The sequence below is a fragment of the Eleutherodactylus coqui genome, chromosome 1 (genome assembly GCF_035609145.1).
Source record: "Eleutherodactylus coqui strain aEleCoq1 chromosome 1, aEleCoq1.hap1, whole genome shotgun sequence".
NCBI classification, from domain to species: domain Eukaryota; kingdom Metazoa; phylum Chordata; class Amphibia; order Anura; family Eleutherodactylidae; genus Eleutherodactylus; species Eleutherodactylus coqui.
Genome location: NC_089837.1, coordinates 225,966,727 through 225,986,961, shown reverse-complemented (window position 1 = coordinate 225,986,961; position 20,235 = coordinate 225,966,727). Strand labels below are relative to the sequence as shown.

General features: G+C 43.3%; 1 protein-coding gene across 2 annotated transcripts in view; it reads left to right on the top strand.

The window, feature by feature from the left end:
• The window catches only part of TNFAIP3 (TNF alpha induced protein 3), a 53,497-nt gene extending 50,311 nt beyond the window's left edge, over positions 1-3,186 (top strand). For both annotated transcript variants that reach the window (XM_066606038.1, XM_066606030.1), the window contains exons 8-9: positions 234-439; positions 521-3,186. In XM_066606038.1, the coding sequence (XP_066462135.1) occupies positions 234-439; positions 521-766 (452 nt within the window). In that variant the 3' untranslated portion in view covers positions 767-3,186. The remainder of the gene's footprint in view (positions 1-233; positions 440-520) is intronic.
• Positions 3,187-20,235: the final 17,049 nt, after the last annotated feature.

Here is a 20,235-nt window from a genome sequence, read left to right as displayed (position 1 = left end):
TGCTGCGGGATTATGCGGGCTCTGTTTCTGATTCAGCGCCATTCACAGGACCTCAGTTTACGTCTTGTTGCGTTAAGTACCCTGCATCGAGGACGAAAACTTTAGCTTGTGGCGCTACGGAGTTCAGTTGGAGCGACAGATGAAGTAGTAATATAATGATTGTCTATGTCTAGTTATCCTTTGCAAGCTGACTGTGATAAGTGTCAATAATAAGACTATTTTCTGTTTCCCAGGAATTACTTCAAGATCTAACAGAACATCCCAAAATAATGTCAGCGTGGCCGCCTTCAAGAACATGAGTCGCTGCTTGGGCCGGGAGTGCAGCACGCTGGGCAGCAATTTGTTTGAGGGATTCTGCCAGAAGTGTTTCATTGAAGCTCAAAACCAAAGATACTATGAAGCAAGAAATACAGAAGAACGCATACAAAGACAAGCAGAGGTAGATATGGTTAGCTTTATGTTCTACTGATGTATTCGCACTGCATGAGCCAGATTGCAAATTGTCTTTTTTATCCTCCAGAGATCTGGACAAAATCAGACTGGTAATCACATAAAAACCTGTGCCAGGGATGTCTGCAGAAACCCGGTGACAGGAAGGAATGATGAACTTTGTGAGCAGTGCAAGCAGAGAGGTGGGCATCTCAAGTCATCCGGAGAAGATACCCCGAAGCTGCGGTGTAGGGCGACAGGATGTGATCACTACGGTAACAACAAGTGCAGTGGGTACTGCAATGAATGCTATCAGTTCAAACAGATGTATGGATAATATGGAAAAGCCCGCAGACCCCATCTACCCACTAATGGTGCTACCTGAATATAAGAAAGACTTTGCTGAGGAAACTACTGGATTTTTGGTTAAGGCTATTTCCTTTGGTATTTATCTCAATAATAATATTATCTATATAAATAAACATGTAAAAACAAAGACTAATGATGTTTCGTGAAATCCTTGTCCGCAGGCTGCAAGAAATGCTTGACATCGCTGTTCCTTTTATGCTTTTGTAAAAGAATGGTTGGTCATGTGTTGTTGGGATACGGATCCTCTTGCAGTGTTGTAATAAATGAGACTAGTTAAGAATCAGATTAAACCAAATGTTGGTGGATGTTCTGGTACATGCTGTGTATAAAGTATATACTCTCATTACATACAATGATTATTATAGTGCTTAGAGCATAGGTTCACTTTGGGACACTATTTTACAGGTACAACAAATTGCTGCCCTATCCAGTATCACTGCTTCTCTTCAAATCTAGTGACCTTCAGAGCAGCATTCCTAATTCCAGTATGCAAATAAGGGAGATGGAATAAATCCTCCACAGTGCCAACTATTGATATAATTCCAGAAGTTATTAGAGCCAGCAGACCATTTGCTGACATCCCATTCCTGACAGTTCATCTAAGCTCCTATAATGCACTACTACACTGCTGGGGATCTAGTTTTCTCACATTGCTGTACTGGGCGACTACACTTCATTGGCTTCTTTCACACCGTATTCTGAAATGTCCCTCTGAGGTTTACATTGGCGAGGATTTCCCCACCCATAGGCTTCCATGTTAAAAAAAATGGTATATCACATGGCCTCTGTACAGAATAGTAAAATCTGCTGTGCTATTTCAACATCATGAAACCGCCAACCCTGATATATATATATATTTATATATTGTATGAAAAGGACCAACCTGTATCATCTGTAAGGTGAATGGGGTTCCTATGAATTGTTTTGACTTGTGCCATATGGTAAATGGGTCACTGTCACACAGTGAGAAGAGCTTTATAAAGTAATTCACAAGCTTAAAAAGCTGGAATGCTGAAATATTTCTACTCAAAATGCTTTTTTTATTAAAGTCATACATACATGCTTACTAGACAGGACCACCTCCTACTCGTTTGACGTAAATCTATTGAACCCTCTGATTTTTAACACTCCCATCATAAACCTGGCGTAGCCATTATACTACCCTCTCCCAGTGCCAAAAGCCTCGGGAAGGGGGGGGGGGGGGGGGCTGGTGGCATGGCACTACTGGTCCATTGGAGATCCATTGTACCACCTTGTTCTGAGCATGATGAGGAAGCATTCAGTGATCGCTCTCCTTCTTTGTGTTGCCCCATAGTGATGTTTGATTTTGCTCTTTATATGACAACTGTTGGATGGGATGTGCAGGTAATGAAGCTTTCCTTCGCAGTGTAAAATGAACCATGGCATCTTAGGCTGAATTTAAAGAGTATCTGTCACCAGATATAAGAATGTTAGTTTATAATATATTCTATCTTAATCAATCAGTTTGATGATTTCTTGACTTTTTAAAGCCACATTGATGGATTTTCAGGAAACTGTAATGGAGTCTGAATGGTTTCCCTGTTTGTGAAGGAGTCTGAAGCCTGGAGCTTGTGTATATTTTTTCACTGAGGGCAGTGCCAATCGCCCTCATGGTTGCATAGCAGAATATGTAAGATCACATGATAGGCCAGTCATCAGCTTGTGCAGGAAACTGCTATACGATGTACTGTAAGAGGGTTGAACAGGGGAACACTTTACCAAAACAGCATTTTGTGAAAAATGCTTTTTAATGGAGTTATACCACAATCTGCTTTTATCACCTATTCGTAAGATAAATGACTAAAAGTCTGATTGGTGGAGGTCTGACTGCTGAGACTGCCGATCCAAAGAACAGGGGTCCCAAGTCCACCTCTTCTCATTGCAGGCACCCTGCACACTCGCACACCCCGTAGTGAGGAGGAGAGTTAATGTAGTGGTGCCACTCCATTCATCTTCAGCGGGACTGCCAGAGATTACCGAGCGCTTGTACTTGGCCATTTCCATCAACCATACTGAAATAAATAGACCACTGCTCTATTGAATCTCTATGTCACTGAAGGTGGGTGCAGCGAGTCTACAGTTATGTGAAGAGGGGGGGATACCTGACTCCTGTTCTCAGGATTAGGGGGGTTATCAGCAGTAAGATCACTACTATTACATATCCTACTGATTGGTGATAAACATCAATTGTGGTACAACCCCCTATAAATCCAGCAATCTGTGTTTATTTTCTTACTTTCAGGTTGCATGCAATGTGAATAGCATGTGTCATTATGAGATTATTTATTTACTCACATTATGTATTGTAATTTTATGCCTGCACATTAATGTATATTGGAAATTAACTTTAATAAATTATTTAATACATTGATGTATTCTTTATCTTGCAACGCTGAACATGAAAACTTCAATAAATTGTTCTATCCACTTAGTCAAAACAAGCTTTATAAAATAAACAACTTAGCATAGAGCTTTTTCACAAAGTATGGCCGCCTGCAGACGGCCGGGTTAGATCCCGCTGTGAGAATTCTCATAGCAGGATGCGGTCCCGAGGCCTGCGGCTTACCCGCTCCCGGCGTCTCCTCTGTGCGCTGTGTGCTGGCGAGAGACGAGCCGGCCCGTCACCACTGACATTTCTGTGTGGGCCTCTGCAAGACCCGCACAGAATAGAGCATGCCGCGGTTTGTTTTCCGCGTGTGATTTCACGCGGACAAATCGCAGCCGTCTGCCTAGGATTGCGTTTTCTAATGCAATCCTTTGGCAGTGGCCACGGTAGGAAATTCTGCGGTAAATCCCGCCGCAGAATTTCCGCCTGTGTGCAGGGGGTTTATAACAAGAGAAACTTATAAGGCTTCTTAACCGCTTAGTGACCAAGCCTGTTTCCACCTTAGTGATGGAGCCAAATTTTGGAAATCTGACGTGTGTCACTTTAACACAGAATAACTCTAAAGGTTTTGCATATCCAAGTGATTCTGACATGTTTTTTTCACCACATATTGTACTTTATTTAGGTGTTAAAAAAAGACAGAATTTGAGTACATTTATTTGTTTTGAAAAATTTTAAAATTTTTTTACATTTTCAACTGTAATATCTCAAATATGTGCTAACATACTGTACAAATTTTGGCTCAGATATATATTTCCATCTGTTTACTTTATTCTGAACACACATTTCAAAAACTTTAATCTTTTTTAACCATATAGGAGACGTACAAATTATTGACATTTTGAGGGTCACGTTGTTGTTTTCCTACAACAAGCCAAGTTTGCAAAGGCTCATAGGTGTCAGAATGATACATACCCCCACAAATGACCCCGTTTTAAAATCTACACTCGTTAATGTATTCACTGAGGGGAGTGAGGAGTATTTTGACCCCACAGTTTTTTCCGGAACTAATGCAATTTAGAGGAGAAAAAATTAAATTTCATATTTTTGCAAATATGTCATTTTAAAGATATTTTTTTCCTATAGTGCATATATATGAAAATGAGGCTTTACACCCCAACATGGATACCCCTGTTTGTCCCGTGTTCAGAAACATACCCATTGTGACCCTAATCTTCTGTTTGTATACACAACAGGGCCCAAACCGAACGGAGCAGCTGCTGGCTTTCAGAACAGGAACTTTGCTTGAAGGTGTTTTAGGCCCCATATAGCCTGCTTGTAGACCCCTTGAGTGGCCAAAATGACAGAGAACCACCACAAATGACCCCATTTCGAAAATTGAGACCCCTTAAAAAATTCATCTACAAATGTACTGTATATTTGACCTCACAGTTTTTATGTGAATCTAAGCAAAGCAGAAATATAAAAATTTAAGATTTTCATTTTTTTGGCAATTGTGTCATTTTGAAAACAATTTTTTTTTGTACAGCACATACATGAATGAAGACTTGCACCCCAAAATGGATACCCCTCTTTATTCCCTGTTCAGAAATATACCCATTGTAGCCCCAATCTGCTTGCTGGACACATGGCAAGGCCTATAATGGAGGGAACACCCATTGGATTTCAGGGCACAACTGAATAAATTCCAGGCCTCATTGTTCACTTGTGCAGAAAAAAAAATGACTCCCTAAAAAAAAATCCCCCCTTTTTTGCATTCCCTATATATTAGATAAAATTAATAATGTAAGACTATGTGATATGTTTCAAAACTGGGGTAATTAAAGGAGCCTGGTTGGGATGGTCACATGGGGCAATGAAATCGCGTTTCTCTCCTTTGCTTGTTGCAAACCTGACACTTTCTGTGGGGTATTTTGTGCCCTCAGTTTCAGGGCTGGGGTGCAGAAAGTGGCGCTCTGTGAGTCTTCACACCTCCTCAGACTGTAATGATTCCTGGGGTGCAGTGGTCTCAAACAAAAGGTGCTCAACAAGCTGCTCCTGGAGCTGCAAAAAGCTGCAATGGAGGTGTCTGTGTGCACGGTGGAAAGCATAAAAACATCCTTGCGGTCATGCCACTTTACGGCAAGCAGTGGGTGACTTGCCAGAGCGTATGACACCCACCTTTCCACTCACCTGGACACTAGGGTTTGTGGGAATCCCACCCTATTTTGGTGTCCCGCAGGCCCCTGTATTTACGTAATATAGGGCTTTATAAAGTGGGAGACTGGTATAATAATTATTGGTATAGACGTGATACCCTTTATGTAAAAATGGGCCCATGAGCTCCCAAACATGAGCTCTCACACACGCTGTATAATTTGACGCTATTCCTGGCGCGTTTAGAGGGTATGAATTGGCGGAATGATAGACGGCCCTTTAGGCTCATAAGGGGTTCGTTCGCGGACAGATTTTTTCCAGGGCTGTATATATTTTTAAAATAATCTTTTAATAGGATAATTAGGGGCCTCAATTTATATAATCTGTTGTATGTAGGGTCATTTCTTGGAGGAATTTGGGTATTATTGACAAAATGGAAAAAACGCATTGTATTTTCAAATTGCTGCCGGGCACTACTGACGCAAATACAGGGGTTGCGTTAGCAGCACTAATGGACCAGTAGGACCATATAGCTGATTTTTTTTTTACTAGTCCCATTTAATAGGACAATTCCCAAGATTTTTTTTAGCTCTGGAACATTTATGGGGGTCCACATTCTAGAATATACAGAGGTGGGTTGCTCTGTAATAAATTGTCCAGCGTAAATGTTGGTTTGCTGGACAATTCTAGGATGCTATCACTAATAAGATTAGTGACATACACATTAATGCTTGGACTCGGAGCAAATTGGGGTATTTGGGGTGAAAATAAATTTGCGGAATCCCACATAGAGGGAGGCACTACTCGGCCCTGCTGCCCCAACCACTTCTTCAACCTCCATAGGGCTAGCAGTAGAGTAATCGCTGTTGGAATACATCTCTTCTTCCGACACATTTTTGATATCGCTACCTGAACCACTAGCGAACAACCTCGCATACGCCTGCTCTACGCTGTAACGTCTACCATCCATTTTAGGAAAACATTTTTTTTTTATGGACGTAGACTAAATGAAAAAAAAATTAACTCCCAAAAAACGGACGTGGGTATAGCGGGGTGATTAGGGTGTGAGGGGCGCTGATGATGGGCTGATTGTGTTTTGGGTTTTTTTCACTCTCCATACGGCACAGGATTTTTCTCTGCTATCTCTCTCCTCTCACAAGAGTCTCTCAGTGAGGGGAGGAAGATATGCAGGACTAATCCTGTGCCGTATTTACTAAACACATGACATGGGTGGCTGTGATAGGTATATCACAGCCATCCATGTTAGCAGGGACCACTCACTGTGGTCCCTGCTGGTTACTATGCCTAAGTCACTGTGGTAGATGCTTCTACTGTGCATACGCCGCAATTTTGTCGGTGCATGCGCAGATCAGCGGAGGTACCCAGCACTTTAGTGGGCTTCGAGGGACCTTTGGTGAGTATTTTCATCTTCCCTGGCAGATTGGCTCTGTGAAGGGAGATGAAACTAACTTTATTTCACTTTTTTGAACTTTCTGTGATTGAATAACGGCGATCACGGGCCTGGGGACGAGTCACAACGGTCCCTGATGACTTCTCCAGCCGGGAGATTTCAAATCACCAACATCGATCTGGTCTTCTGTCCAGGCATCGCCATTTTTCCTTTGGCGGAAGGTCCTTTCCGGACCAGATCGTCGCGGGACATCATGGGGGATCCAATCCGTGAGGGGAGCTGAAGCTCTTAACTTTTTTTTCTTTTTATTTACATTCATACAATCGGCATTATCCATTGGAAAACAATGATTGCATGACATTCTGCCAATTTACAGGACATAACAGGCGCTGCAGCCAATGGCAGTGCTGTGATTGGCTGTAGCACCTGAGACGTTCTGTAAATCTGATGTCAGGACCCAGAGCAACAAATGGGACACAACAGGGAGAGGGGTGTATATGCCTGATAGTTATTTTAATTTTATAGGAAAAAATCCCTTAATTTGCAATTGCATAGAGTTAAAAGGATACCCCTTTATGTCATCTGGGAAATATGAAGTATCTTTTGGTATGTAGTTCTGGGGTGAGAAAGGTGAGACTTATGATTGTGGGAAATTGGAGTCCGAAGGTTATTTATTTTAGATGAAGCAGGAGGAGGTTGTCCATTTATCCATCTGAAGGAAAACTGTATTGCGTTTTGATAACTAATGGCGCATTCACATGGGAGATTCATCCAGATACGTGCGTGAAAATAACACGTTGCTTACAATGTGTTTACTCACATGAGCGACTTTTCCCTCAGATATAAGGAAGATGGAATGGTACCTCTGCAGCGCCACCTATTGGATGGCAGCATTCCTGCAAATCAATGTACAACGCTTTAACGAGTCTGTAAAACAATGATTGGGAATAGGACACCCCTCTTTTTTCTTGGACTAATGGTCCAAGATTGAAAGATCGCTGCATGCCCTATTTTTTGAGCTATCCTGTTTTTAGGACCGCTCATTGTTTATCATGGCAAGAAAATTCCCATGTAGTTGAGACTTTCACAGATCTGATACATTTTTCTTTCAAAACGCATTGCACACCCAGTGAGTTTCTCGGACCGATATCTGACTTGCCCATGTGAATGCATCCTTAGTATTGCTTAAAAAGCTGGTGGACAAGGCAACAGAGTTTTTTGAAAAGTGCCTGGGAATCTGTAGCCTAAGATAGCAGCAATATCTGCTTCATGTTGAACATTTCCCCTCGTAACTTCAATATATTTAAGGGCTTGCCTCTTAAGAAACATCTGTAAAAAAAAAAATTGACACTGACCCAAAAAATGCAAGTGAAAAATGTGCTATTTGTATCATGTTTAATGTTTCCCTGCTGACTTGCAGCCAAGCTCGCGATCCTTTGCTGCGGCTGTGATAGCCGCAGCGGGGATTCCCTCCATCCCTGAAGTGATGCGAGGCTCTTTTCACATGAAAACTCCTCGCATCCACTGGTTTCACATGGTTGGGAGAGCGATATTGGACGCTAACCTGGGTATCTCCGGTATATTATTATGTATGTGCAGCTGCTGTATATAGTGATATACAAGGTTATACCAGCATGCTCCATATCACTATATGCAGGAAATGTCTAGCTTATACCAGCAGAACATATATAATTATATACAGGAGATCTCCAGGTTACACCAGCATGCTTCATATCACTATATACAGGAGATGTCTAGTTTATACCAGTAGTACATATATAATTATATATAGGAGATACCCAGGTTACCCCAGCACTATATACATCCCTTGTATATGTCCTGTACATAATTATATGTACAGCTGGTATAACGTATACCACCTCAACATACAAGATTACATGCAGTACATGGTACATACCTCGTTGTACCACATTTACTGCTCCTCTTCTCTCATCCTCGGGTCCCAACACGGTCACTGCAGGGCCGGCCATCCATCCATCCTGACCCCCACACATCACACACAACTCCGCTACATCCATCCTGATCCCCAGACATCACACACACAGCTCCGCTACATCCATCCTGACCCCCACACATCACACACACAACTCTGCTATATCCATCCTGATCCCCAGACATCACACACACAGCTCCGCTGAATCTATCCTGATCCTCACACTTTACACACACACAGCTCCGCTACATCCATCCTTATCCACAGCTCCAGTCATTCACTCACTCCATCCATCCTGACCCCCACAGCTCCAACACACAGAACACAGCAAAGTCCTACATTCACTGATCTCTGCTCGCAGCTCGAGCGGAAGCTGCAGAAGACAAGCAGCACAGTGTCAAATGCTTTAGAGAAATCCATATATATGAGATCAATAGGCTATCCCAGGTCCAGCCTAGAACTTACTTCATTGTAGAAGCTGATCAAATTGGTCTAACATGATCGACCCCTCATGAACCCATGCTGATGGAGCTATGCCATTGTTTCTCAGAACTCCTTTGAATATTTTTCAAGTTATTGAAGTGAGACTTACCGGCCTGTAGTTACCAGGCTCTCTTTTAGACCTCTTTTTGTATATTGGAATCACATTGGCAATGCGCCAATCCAGTGGTACAATCCCGGTGTCAATAGTGTCCATAAATATAAGAAATGGCGGTCTAGCTATCTTGTCACTTAGTTCCCTTAGAAGCCTTCGGTGTATTCTATCTGGGTCCGGCGATTTTAATCTTCTTTAACCGCTTCTGCACTTCCTCCTGTGTTAGGCATGCAATATTTAGCAGGGAAGGGAGGTTGTTTTTTTCCCTTTTACCTTTTCCCCATTGTCTTCTATGGTCTTCTATGGTTTCTCTTGCATTATTTGTTATAGGGCCAGTGCTTTTAATGCAAATCCTTTGGGTTATTTTTGCTCTCTTTGGTGATCAATTTTTTGCCTCCTCCTTAGCAATTTTGATCTTTTCTTTATATGATTTGTTTTTTTCCCTGTATGATTTTAGCGCTTCTTCGCTGCCTTCTTGCTTTAGTGGTTTAAACACTTTCTTTTTTTGTTTATTGCCCCTAACAGTCTAGTTGAGCCATATTGGTTTCCTTCTACTTGTAGTTCTTTTATTTTTAAAGGGTATGAACTGCTCACATGAGGTAATTAGGATGTTTATAAACTTCTCCCGTTTGTCGTCTGTACTGTTATTTATGAGGATGTTATCTCAATTAATGTAACCAATAGTAGCTCTGAGCTGATCAAATTTTGCTTTACTAAAGTTTAGTTTTTTTGTCACTCCCTGATAAGGCTTCTTATTGAATGAGAGCTGGAAATGAATTAGATTGTGGTCACTATTTCCCAAGTGTCCCTCAACCTGCACCCCCGAGATTCTGTCTGGTTTGTTGATTAATAATAAGTCAGCGTGGCCCTCCCTCTGGTTGGCTCCCGCAAAAGTTGGATAAGGTAGTTTCATTTAATTGTTCTCAAGAACTTATCACCCTTGTGAGATTTGGAGGTTTTGACTTCCCATATTATATCAGGATAATTAAAGTCCCCCATAATAATTACTTCTTTGCGCTTTGACACCTCTTCTATTTGCCTTCGTAATAAAATATTAGTTTCTTTTGTTGCTTTTGGTTGCCTATAGAAGACCCCTATCAGGATTTAGTTTTTTTTTTCTCTCTGTATTTCTACTAGAGATGAGCAAACGTACTCGTTTCGAGTAATTACTCGATCGAGTACCGCCATTTTCGAGTACTTCAGTACTCGAGTGAAAAGTACTCGGGGTCACCGGGGGGCGGGGGGTGCCGTGGGTGAGTGGGGGGTAGCAGCGGGGAACAGGGGGGAGCCCTCTCTCTCTCCCTCTCCCCCCCACTCCCCGCTGCAACCCCCCACTCACCCACGGCGCCCCCCGAATTTTTTCGCCCGAGTACGGAAGTACTCGAAAACCCGGTATTCGGGCGAAAAAGGGGCGTGGCCGAGCACGTTCGCTCATCTCTAATTTCTACCCACAGAAATTCCACGCATTCATCTCCTGCACCTATATCTTCTTGTAACCGCATTAACTATGGTTTAACATACAGACATACCCCTCCACCTTTCTGGTTTCCACAGTCTCTTCTGAAGAAATTGTAGCCCTGCCAATTTACCGCTCAATCACACTTATCATCAAGCCATGTTTCCGTTGTTCCCACTATATCATAATTTTCATCAGACATTCTCGCTTCAAGCTCACTCACTTTACTGATCAGACTTTGTATAAATTGTATGGCAATGAATGTAAGGTTATTGTTGTTATTTATATTCATTGTGCTACTAATGGTACTATTAGCTCTTCTGTCAGTTCTAACTGTACTAACCCCACCCCCTGCTCGACCCCCATTCCCATTACTTGGTCCCAGGTTTCTATCTACACTGTCTACCTCCCTGTTTCTCTTTTTGCCCTCTTCCCAAGTTTTTTAGTTTATTCACTCCTCCAGCCTTCTAGATATCTTCTCTCCCAGCACAGCTGCACCCTCCCCATTTAGATGCAGCTCATCCCAAGGGGAGGATTAAAGGTGGAAGAAAATATAGAAATGCTAGATGATAGGAGTGTAGTATAATTTACAGAACTGGTTAAAACAGGGAATTAAGATCGAATACTGTAATGCTCCTATAAAATAATGTATGTGATATAATTCTCTCTGTATACACCATTTATAATATGCTTATGTTGGTAATTCATGAAAATGTCAATAAAAAAGAGTTTTAAAAAGATGCAGCTCATCCCTTTAAAAAGATGCAGCTCATCCCTACAGTAAAGCCTGTAGCCCGGAGCGAAGTCAGCCCAGTTCTGCAGGAACCCAAACCTCTCCTTCTTACAGATACTGCTGCCTTTTTAGTTCGGCTTCTGGTGCGGGTAGTATTTCCGAGAAACTACCTTGGAGGTCCTCGCCCTAAGCTTGGATCCTAGGTCCCTGAAATCGTTTTGAGGGCCCTCCATTGACCTCTAATTTGTTCATTGATGCCAAGGTGCACCATGACCGCTGGATCCTCACCAGACCCTCCCAGTAATCTGTCAATCCGATCCGGGATGTGTTGAACTTGAGAGCTAGGAAGACAACACAGAAGGGAATGCTAAAGAAATTGTGCACCTGCTTCCTGAGTCAGAGTGACAAACTATTAACAGCATTACTAAATTGCTTGAAGATTTTTATGGTGAAATCGCTAGTGCTGGAAATCTGAGAGCTGAGTCCAAAGGAAGGAGGAGGGCATCCTCCAACATACCAACTATGTCCAAGAGCTTCTGCCCAGCATATAGATGAGAGATTCCTCTTGGCTAAAAACGCTGGGACCAGAAGATGAGATCCTGAGTAACTAGTTCATAATTGGAGTACGCAGTGTCCTTGTGGATCTTTCACTAACTTTCCATCGATTGTTAACAGAAGTCATTTCCCTAAGCCAGGATGAGCTCTATGATCCATGTGCTGTGAAATCTCAAATTGCCGAAGGCCGCCGTATGATTGGAAAAGGAAAACCTTGAAAGAAAGTCAGAGAATTACAGAATTCAATGAGTTCTGTCGTAGAAGAATTAACCCAAGTGAAAGCTAGAATAGAACAACCCTGGATTGAAAGATTACATTACGAAGCACCTCAACACCCACCTATGCCATCACCTGCCATGAAGAGCTGAAGCATTCTTCTGACTCAGAGTGCAAACAGACATAGTGACTGAAGGCAATTTCAATGTTGGCAAGGTGGAAAGAGAGACCACTTTAGCAGGGATTGCCAGGGTGGCAAATTGCCCTTGTTGTCAACGATTACTGGAAGGGCGTAAAGTTCTAAAAATATGAGATTGAATCAAAAATTATCCACACTAGTCAACTTTCAGAAAAGACAAATACATTACTTTTTGACATAATCTGATTGCTTTTGAATACACTTTAAAAATATCTTTTAAAAAAATTTTTCGACTGAGCTGCGAGCCACAATGCACTGCTGTCTTCACCTCGTTATCAAACATGAGTGTTTGTTCTCTTAGGGCTTCTTTCAGGTGACCACACAGTGTCTTGTTTAAAAGGACCACTAGCAGTATATAATTTGCAGAGCAGGGCTGATAAGCAAGGTCCTATCTCGCTATTACCATTCTGTTACATCACAATAGAAATGCAGACTTGCAATCATTTACATAAAGGCGAAAGCCCTTACTGACTGACTGACTCATTGATTGACTCACCACTTAAGGCCCATTTAGATGGGATGAGTGTCGGGCAAACGATGCCCGACACTCGTCCCCGCATATACTCCCTCATACTTGCCTTTGCATAAACAATAGATGATGAGCAGGTATAAATAGCATAGTATAAATAGCAACTGTTCAGTACTCAACGGCCGCTATGTTATGTCAATAGAGAGGGGCGGAGGAGCGCGAGGAGAGAAATTTCCAGCAGCGTCCCCGCTGTGACCCAGTGATACTAGCTCTCGTGCAGGTGCATGGGAGCTAGTATGTACGGGGATGAGTGTCGGGCATAGTCTGCCCGAGAGTCCCATCTAAATGGGCCTTAATTCTCTAACTTCACGGTGTTGTAGAAACATGAAATTTGGCAGGAGCATTCTATAGTTCCTATGTAGGAAAAGAAAAGGGGTCACAACTCGATTTTTCACTGCTAATTGAGAAAGTAAGTGCACCCCTATGTAATGTAACTTCCCAGTGTTGTACGAGCGTGAAATTTGGCACAAGCATTCTTTAGGTCCTAAATAGGAAAAGTCAAGGAATCACAAATCAATTATTCAATGCTAATTGCAAAATTAAGTGCACCTCTATGTAATGTAAAGTCCTGGTGTCGTACAAGCGTGAAATTTGGCACTGGGGAGAATCTAACGCTCCTCTATATGTATACATATTTTATTCCTTGGTTCCTCTGAAGTAACCATGACTTAATGAAAAGTTTTCCATGTGAATAATAGGTAAACACCTGTACCAAATTAACTTGGGCAAGGCCCAAGCTAGTATATATATATATATATATATATATATATATATATATATATAAAGACGAAAGTCCTCACTGACTGATTGGCCACTAATTCTCTAATGTTCTGCTGTCTTACAAACTTAAAATCTGCCACGACCATTCTTTAGGAAGAGTAAAGGAGTCGTAACTTAATTATTCAATTCTAAGTGCAAAAGTAAGTGACCCCCTATGTAATGCACCTAATCTAATTCTCTGACTTAGGCCTCCTTCCCACGAGCGTGACGGGCTCCGCAGCGTAATATTCCGCTGTGAAGCCCGTCACGGCGCCCCCCAGAGCCCCTATACTTACCTGCGGGAGATAGCGTGAAATCGCTTCCCCGCCCACCACCGCCGCGTCACCGCTCGTCACCGCTCGTCACCGCCCACCGCTCTCGCGTCACCAGCCGTGTCACGTGACGCGGCCGGACCGCGTCATTTGGCGTCATATGACGCTCGGCGGTGGGCGGGAAAGCGTTTTTTCACGCTATCTCCCGCTGGTTACAGCGGGAGATAGCGTGAACGGACGGCTTCCATTGACTGCAATGGAAGCCGTCAGTGCGTACAGCCCGTCCTCACCCGCAGAAAATAGAGCATGCTGCGGGTGAGGACGGGAGAAATCGCGGTGCGTAATTCCGCGGTGGAATTACGCATCGTGAGCATGGAGCTATTAGGTTCAATAGAACCTAATAGCTGCGTGCAACGCAGCGGATTTTCGCCGCGAATTACGCGGCGGAAATCCGTTCGTGGGAAGGAGGCCTTACCGGTGTACAAACATGAAATTTGACACAACCATTCTTTAGGTCTTAAATAGGAAAAGTAAAAGGGTCACAACTTGATTATTCAATGCTAAGTTTAAAAGTAAGTGGCCCCCTTTGTAATATAACTAATAACATACACATCTGTACTGCAAAAATGCAACTTTGCCTTGGCCATTCTTTACGTTCTAAATAGGAAAGGTAAAGGGGTTTGCAGCTTCAATGTTCAATTCTAAGTGTGAAAACTGCTAAAATGTATGATACATGACATGGTTATTTTCTTAGAACCCATAAAGCCTAGGGAAATTATTTGTATACTGAGGAGAATCTACCTCACCTCTATGTGTATATACACTGAGGAGAATCTACCTCACCTCTATGTGTATATACTACGGAGAATCTACCTCACCTCTATGTGTATATACTGAGGAGAATCTGCCTAAGGCCTCCTTCCCACGAACGGATTTCCGCCGCGTAATTCGCGGCGAAAATCCGCTGCGTTGCACGCAGCTATTAGGTTCTATTGAACCTAATAGCTCCATGCTCACGATGCGTAATTCCACCGCGGAATTACGCACCGCGATTTCTCCCGTCCTCACCCGCAGCATGCTCTATTTTCTGCGGGTGAGGACGGGCTGTACGCACTGACGGCTTCCATTGCAGTCAATGGAAGCCGTCCGTTCACGCTATCTCCCGCTGTAACCAGCGGGAGATAGCGTGAAAAAACGCTTTCCCGCCCACCGCCGAGCGTCATATGACGCCAAATGACGCGGTCCGGCCGCGTCACGTGACACGGCTGGTGACGCGAGAGCGGTGGGCGGTGACGAGCGGTGACGAGCGGTGACGCGGCGGTGGTGGGCGGGGAAGCGATTTCACGCTATCTCCCGCAGGTAAGTATAGGGGCTCTGGGGGGCGCCGTGACGGGCTTCACAGCGGAATATTACGCTGCGGAGCCCGTCACGCTCGTGGGAAGGAGGCCTAAGTATATGCCTCAGTAAATGGGCGTTACTTTTAAAGGGAAAAAGTGAGGATAGTGAGAGGGGTGGCACATTCTGCAGAGGGACATTGGTACGTGTAGTCTGAGGAGAATGTAATGCTCCTCTATATGTATACATATTTTATTTCTCAGTTCCTCTGAAGTAACCATGACTTCCTAAAATTTTCCATGCGAACAACAGGTAAACACCTGCACCGAATTAACTCTGGCAAAGCCAGGTATATCAGCTGCTATACATATATATAAATATATATAGCTTGGGGATAAGAGCTGGCCTGTAGATTTTTGCAATGCTAACTAGGAATTTCCAGTACTGGTATCTACATGCCGAATGTTACCAGTCCAAAGTACAGAGTTATAGACACACACCCTATAAATGATATTAGAGGGACAACACAGAACTGATAAAAATCTTTCCTTATGTGTCATAAAAATACCTTGCACTATGAGCAGGTGTCTTAATAAAATGTAACCCATGCAACATACTTACTTAATAAAGAATAACCGATTAAGGTTGTCTGATGAAAAAAAATGAACTCCCTAATGACCAACCATTTTTTCATGTTCTGGGTGTCTGGGCTTTAGGGTTCATTCACATGGGCGTATGCATACAATGCTCCGAGTCTCCCGCAGTGTTGCACACATTACGGCCCATATGCTCTGCCAGCAGAAATCAGGTATGGGCTGTTTGGCATTGCGCATGCCCAGGAATCTAACGTTATGGACATGCGTAGTATGATTTATTTTTCCAATTCCATTCAAGGGCTGCTTATGATACATGGAGAAACAGAGCATGCTGTGATTCATTTCTCCTGTGTATCGATACGCAGCGCACACACGCAGGTGTGCATGGAGAGTGAAAGTCCACTGACTTTTATTGCCTCCATTCATCGTGCACAGGAAATACGTGTGCGCAATACACCGTGACCGTACGCCCGCAAGACAGAGCCCTTAGGCTGCTCTCACACAGACGTTTTCAATCGTGTTCAACAGCGTTATTAAACGTACCCCATCATTGCAATGGGTGATGAGGTGCGTTAAACATCCCTGAAATGCACTAAAATAGAGCGGAAAGTGTTCAAAAACTGCGGCATTTCTATCAAATGCTCATCTGAGAAGCTCCATTGAAATCAACGGAGGTGTTTTACAGCATGTAGCTGTGTGAGAGCCGCCTTATTGCAATGTCATCCACATTGCTTGAACTGTAAGGCCTCCTTTCGCGGCGAAAATCCACTGCGTTGCCCGCAGCTATTAGGTTCTATAGAACCTAATAACTCAGGGCACACGGTGCGGAATTCCACCGCGGAATTCCGCACCGTGAAATCTCCCGTCCTCACCCGCGGGTGTACGCGCTGACGGCTTCCATTGCAGTCAATGGAAGCCGTCCGTTCACGCTATCTCCGGCTGTAACACAGCGGAAGATAGCGTGAAAACGCTTTCCCGCCTACCGCCGCCACGTCATATGACGCGGCCGGTGCGTCACATGACAAGGCCGGCCGCATCATGTGACGCGGTGGGCGTGTCATATGACGCGACGGCGGTAGGCGGGGAAGCGTCATGCGGGAGCGAAGACACCGGATCCGCTGGTAAGTATGGGGTCTCTGGGGGGCGCCGTGACGGGCTTCGCCGCGGAATATTCTGCGGCGGAACCTGTCACGCTCGTGTGCAGCCGCCCTAATACAGTGTGGATTTTTGCATGCAAATCCCCACTGGAGAATATGCAGCAAATACACTGTATGTGAACAGACGCTAATTGGCTATGAAAAGTCTGTAGTCTTACAGTATTAGTGAAGTAGACGCGCAATTTTTTTTTTGTTATGACGTTCACCGTGCGGTGTAAATAATGCAGCGGTATCAAATATGTTTGGGGCTTTTTATTTAGATTTTTTTTAAATATAAGTATGGAAAAAGGGGCTTTTTTAACTTTTATAACCTTTTAATTTTTTTTAATAAAACTTTTTGAAACTGTTTTTTACATTTTTTTAGTCCCCTCACGGGACAAGAACTTGTTCTGGTTTGATCGCTCCTGCAGTATAATGCAATACCATAGTATTACATTATAGTGCGATCTGACAAGCAATCTATAAGGCCACACCACAGGCAATCTGCAATGGCAGCCTCGGGGTCCAACTCTATTAAAATAATGAAAGTAGAGATACTTATCTGCCCTCTTCCCTGGTGATCCAGTACTGCAGATCTCAGTCTTTGTTGAAGAACATCGACCACCTGACTTCTGTAGCCAATCAAAGCCCACGGTGGTCAGATGCTGTTCTCCTGGTGTATCTGGCTCAGATGCTTTGGTCACCAACAAAGAAGGGAGAACAGGGGGGCTGCAAAAGGCTGAGGACAGGTAAGTACCTGGTCTGGCCTGGGGTTTGAGAACTGGGATAAAATATGATCATATTTGTTTTAAATGTTCCTAGTTGACTGAATGTGACAGTGATGTTACAATATTTTGGAATTTAGGACCCACTTTTAATTTTGCCCAGGGCTACACTTTGTCTAAAACCAGCACTGGCTGTCAAGTCCAGTAATACCCCCTTAACCAATAGCTTTATACGGAAAAGAAGGTTTAGTAAAGAGGTTGTTCAGGCACACAGTACTCTGCTGCCTAATTTGATATGACATAGAGAGACAAAGCTGCACAACAGGCACAAGAGCTACTAAGCTAACCCCCTGATACCCAGCAGATATCATGTACAGGTCCTATTTATGAGAATAGGACTCATAGATGATGCTCGCTGGGTGTTGAATGGTTGCCTTAGCTAATACCCCACCCAGCACACAGTTACAGTGCTGCATGTTGAATGCCATAGCAATTACTGTTTACTTTGTTCATCCTGCTTCCCAATGAGTTATGCTACATTTAATTCTTAGGAGAAGGCACACAACAAATTGATTTAAGCTTTAGATTGATGTAGACATACAAAATGTTTGACCCATGTGTGCTGTTTGACTCTGTTTTCCCCGCGAAACTTTATAAAGCCTCACTTGTACTTGCATGTAGTCGGACAGATGGAGGTAATCATTGCAATACCGTAATGTATAGCCCTTATGTCTTCATTAAAGTTCCTTGAAGAGTCAAGCTCCTGGTTCTTGGCCTGTTCAGCACACCATTGGGCCTCTTGCTCCCTTTCCATTATCTGTCAAATATGTTAACAGCTCCAACTTTCTAGAAGCAAGCTGAATTTGCGGAGGAAAGTAGGGTAATTCTCAGCATATAATGACATATAGAAACTAGTTGGGCGAACACACAAATAGTCCAAGTGACCATTGAAAAGGAAAGTTGGACTGAAGTTCGGACATCAATGATTGAGGCAGTGTAAGATTTAATGTTTTCAATGCTGCAACGTTAATTGTGAGACCTGAAAACAACCCAAACCTAGACAGTTCAGAAAGTAGATTAAAAAGAGATATATGAGTGGTAGGCGCCAGCATTAAAATGTCATCAGCAAGAATGCAAAGCTTATGATGAACCAATGCAACTTTGCTTCCATTAATATTGAGTTTGCTATGGATTTTAATTGCCATGGGTTCCATGGCTATAATGAATAGGCCGGGGGGGGGGGGTGACAGAGGGCATCTCTACTGTTTGCCCCAAAGTATAGGAATGTTCTTGAAACAGAAGCCTTTATAGCATTACATGGCATCCTGTGCGGAATCTTTTTGCCCCTCCCTCCATCATAAGAAAAAAAAGGTATATATTGTGCTGAAAGGCAGTCTGCCTGTATTCTGCTTGTGCAGTAAGCAGCAAGATAGCAGCATACTCACAGCAGAGCAGCTCAATGAATAAATACTGGACCAGAAGCAAGCTCAGTGCAGAAATATTGCACCAGAACCAAGCTTATAACATAAATACAGCATCAGAACCAACTTCAGTACATACGTAAATACAATACCAGAATCAAGCTCATAACATAAATATAGTAGGATAACTAAATAATTGTGTTGTAGGGTACTAATGGGCTGAAGGGGGGGGGGGAAGATTCATGTAGCTCCCCAAGATGCTGCCATATAGTGGAAGAAGGAGGTGGACCTTAGGGGAAGTATGCTCCCAGCCTACATCTACATGGTGCCTGCCTCTACAAGCTTGCAGTCAGCATCCTGTGAGACAGCATGGGTCGTCCCAAGAAACCGTTCAGCAATACAAAGTTCGGGCATGTTTCAGCGCTCCTATAAAACATGTAGAAAAAGAGAAAATTAAACAAAGCAGAAAAATCACAAAACATCTCAATACATCAGTACATTTTTGCAAAATAGAAGGAGATCGCCAAGTCTTGAAAGAAGATCTTGGAGCCATTAGACCTTTGTTGTGAGTAGGCACTTCAGAAGGGGTAGATGCTGGGAGCGATTCAGAGATCTTGATGGAGATCCTGCTGGAATTGTAGGCTTTCAAAACAGCGATCTCCTGTCATCCTGTGCTCCTGGGACCTGTAGCTCTCTGGGTTTCCAGGAGCACACTTCCACAGGTGTGGGATGATTGAGCTGGCTGGATGTGTATTGCTACAGTCAGCCAATCACCACCCTCTGATGCATATATATACCAGTCTTTAGAGGTTGATGGTCATTTATCTTTCTCCTCATTTCCTCCTAAAACCCTGATGTATAGAGTCATGCGTGTTTTGCTTGATGTTGCTGCAAGCATGAGGTTCTGCGTGGAATTCTCTCATCTGTTGCTGAGTACAGTGCCCTGTTCAGCTTGTATGCCATTTACCATATATGGCGAGCCAGGACCCTAGGTTCCAGAGTAAGGCCATTCCATATTGGGAAAATCACCCCGCTTTCAGG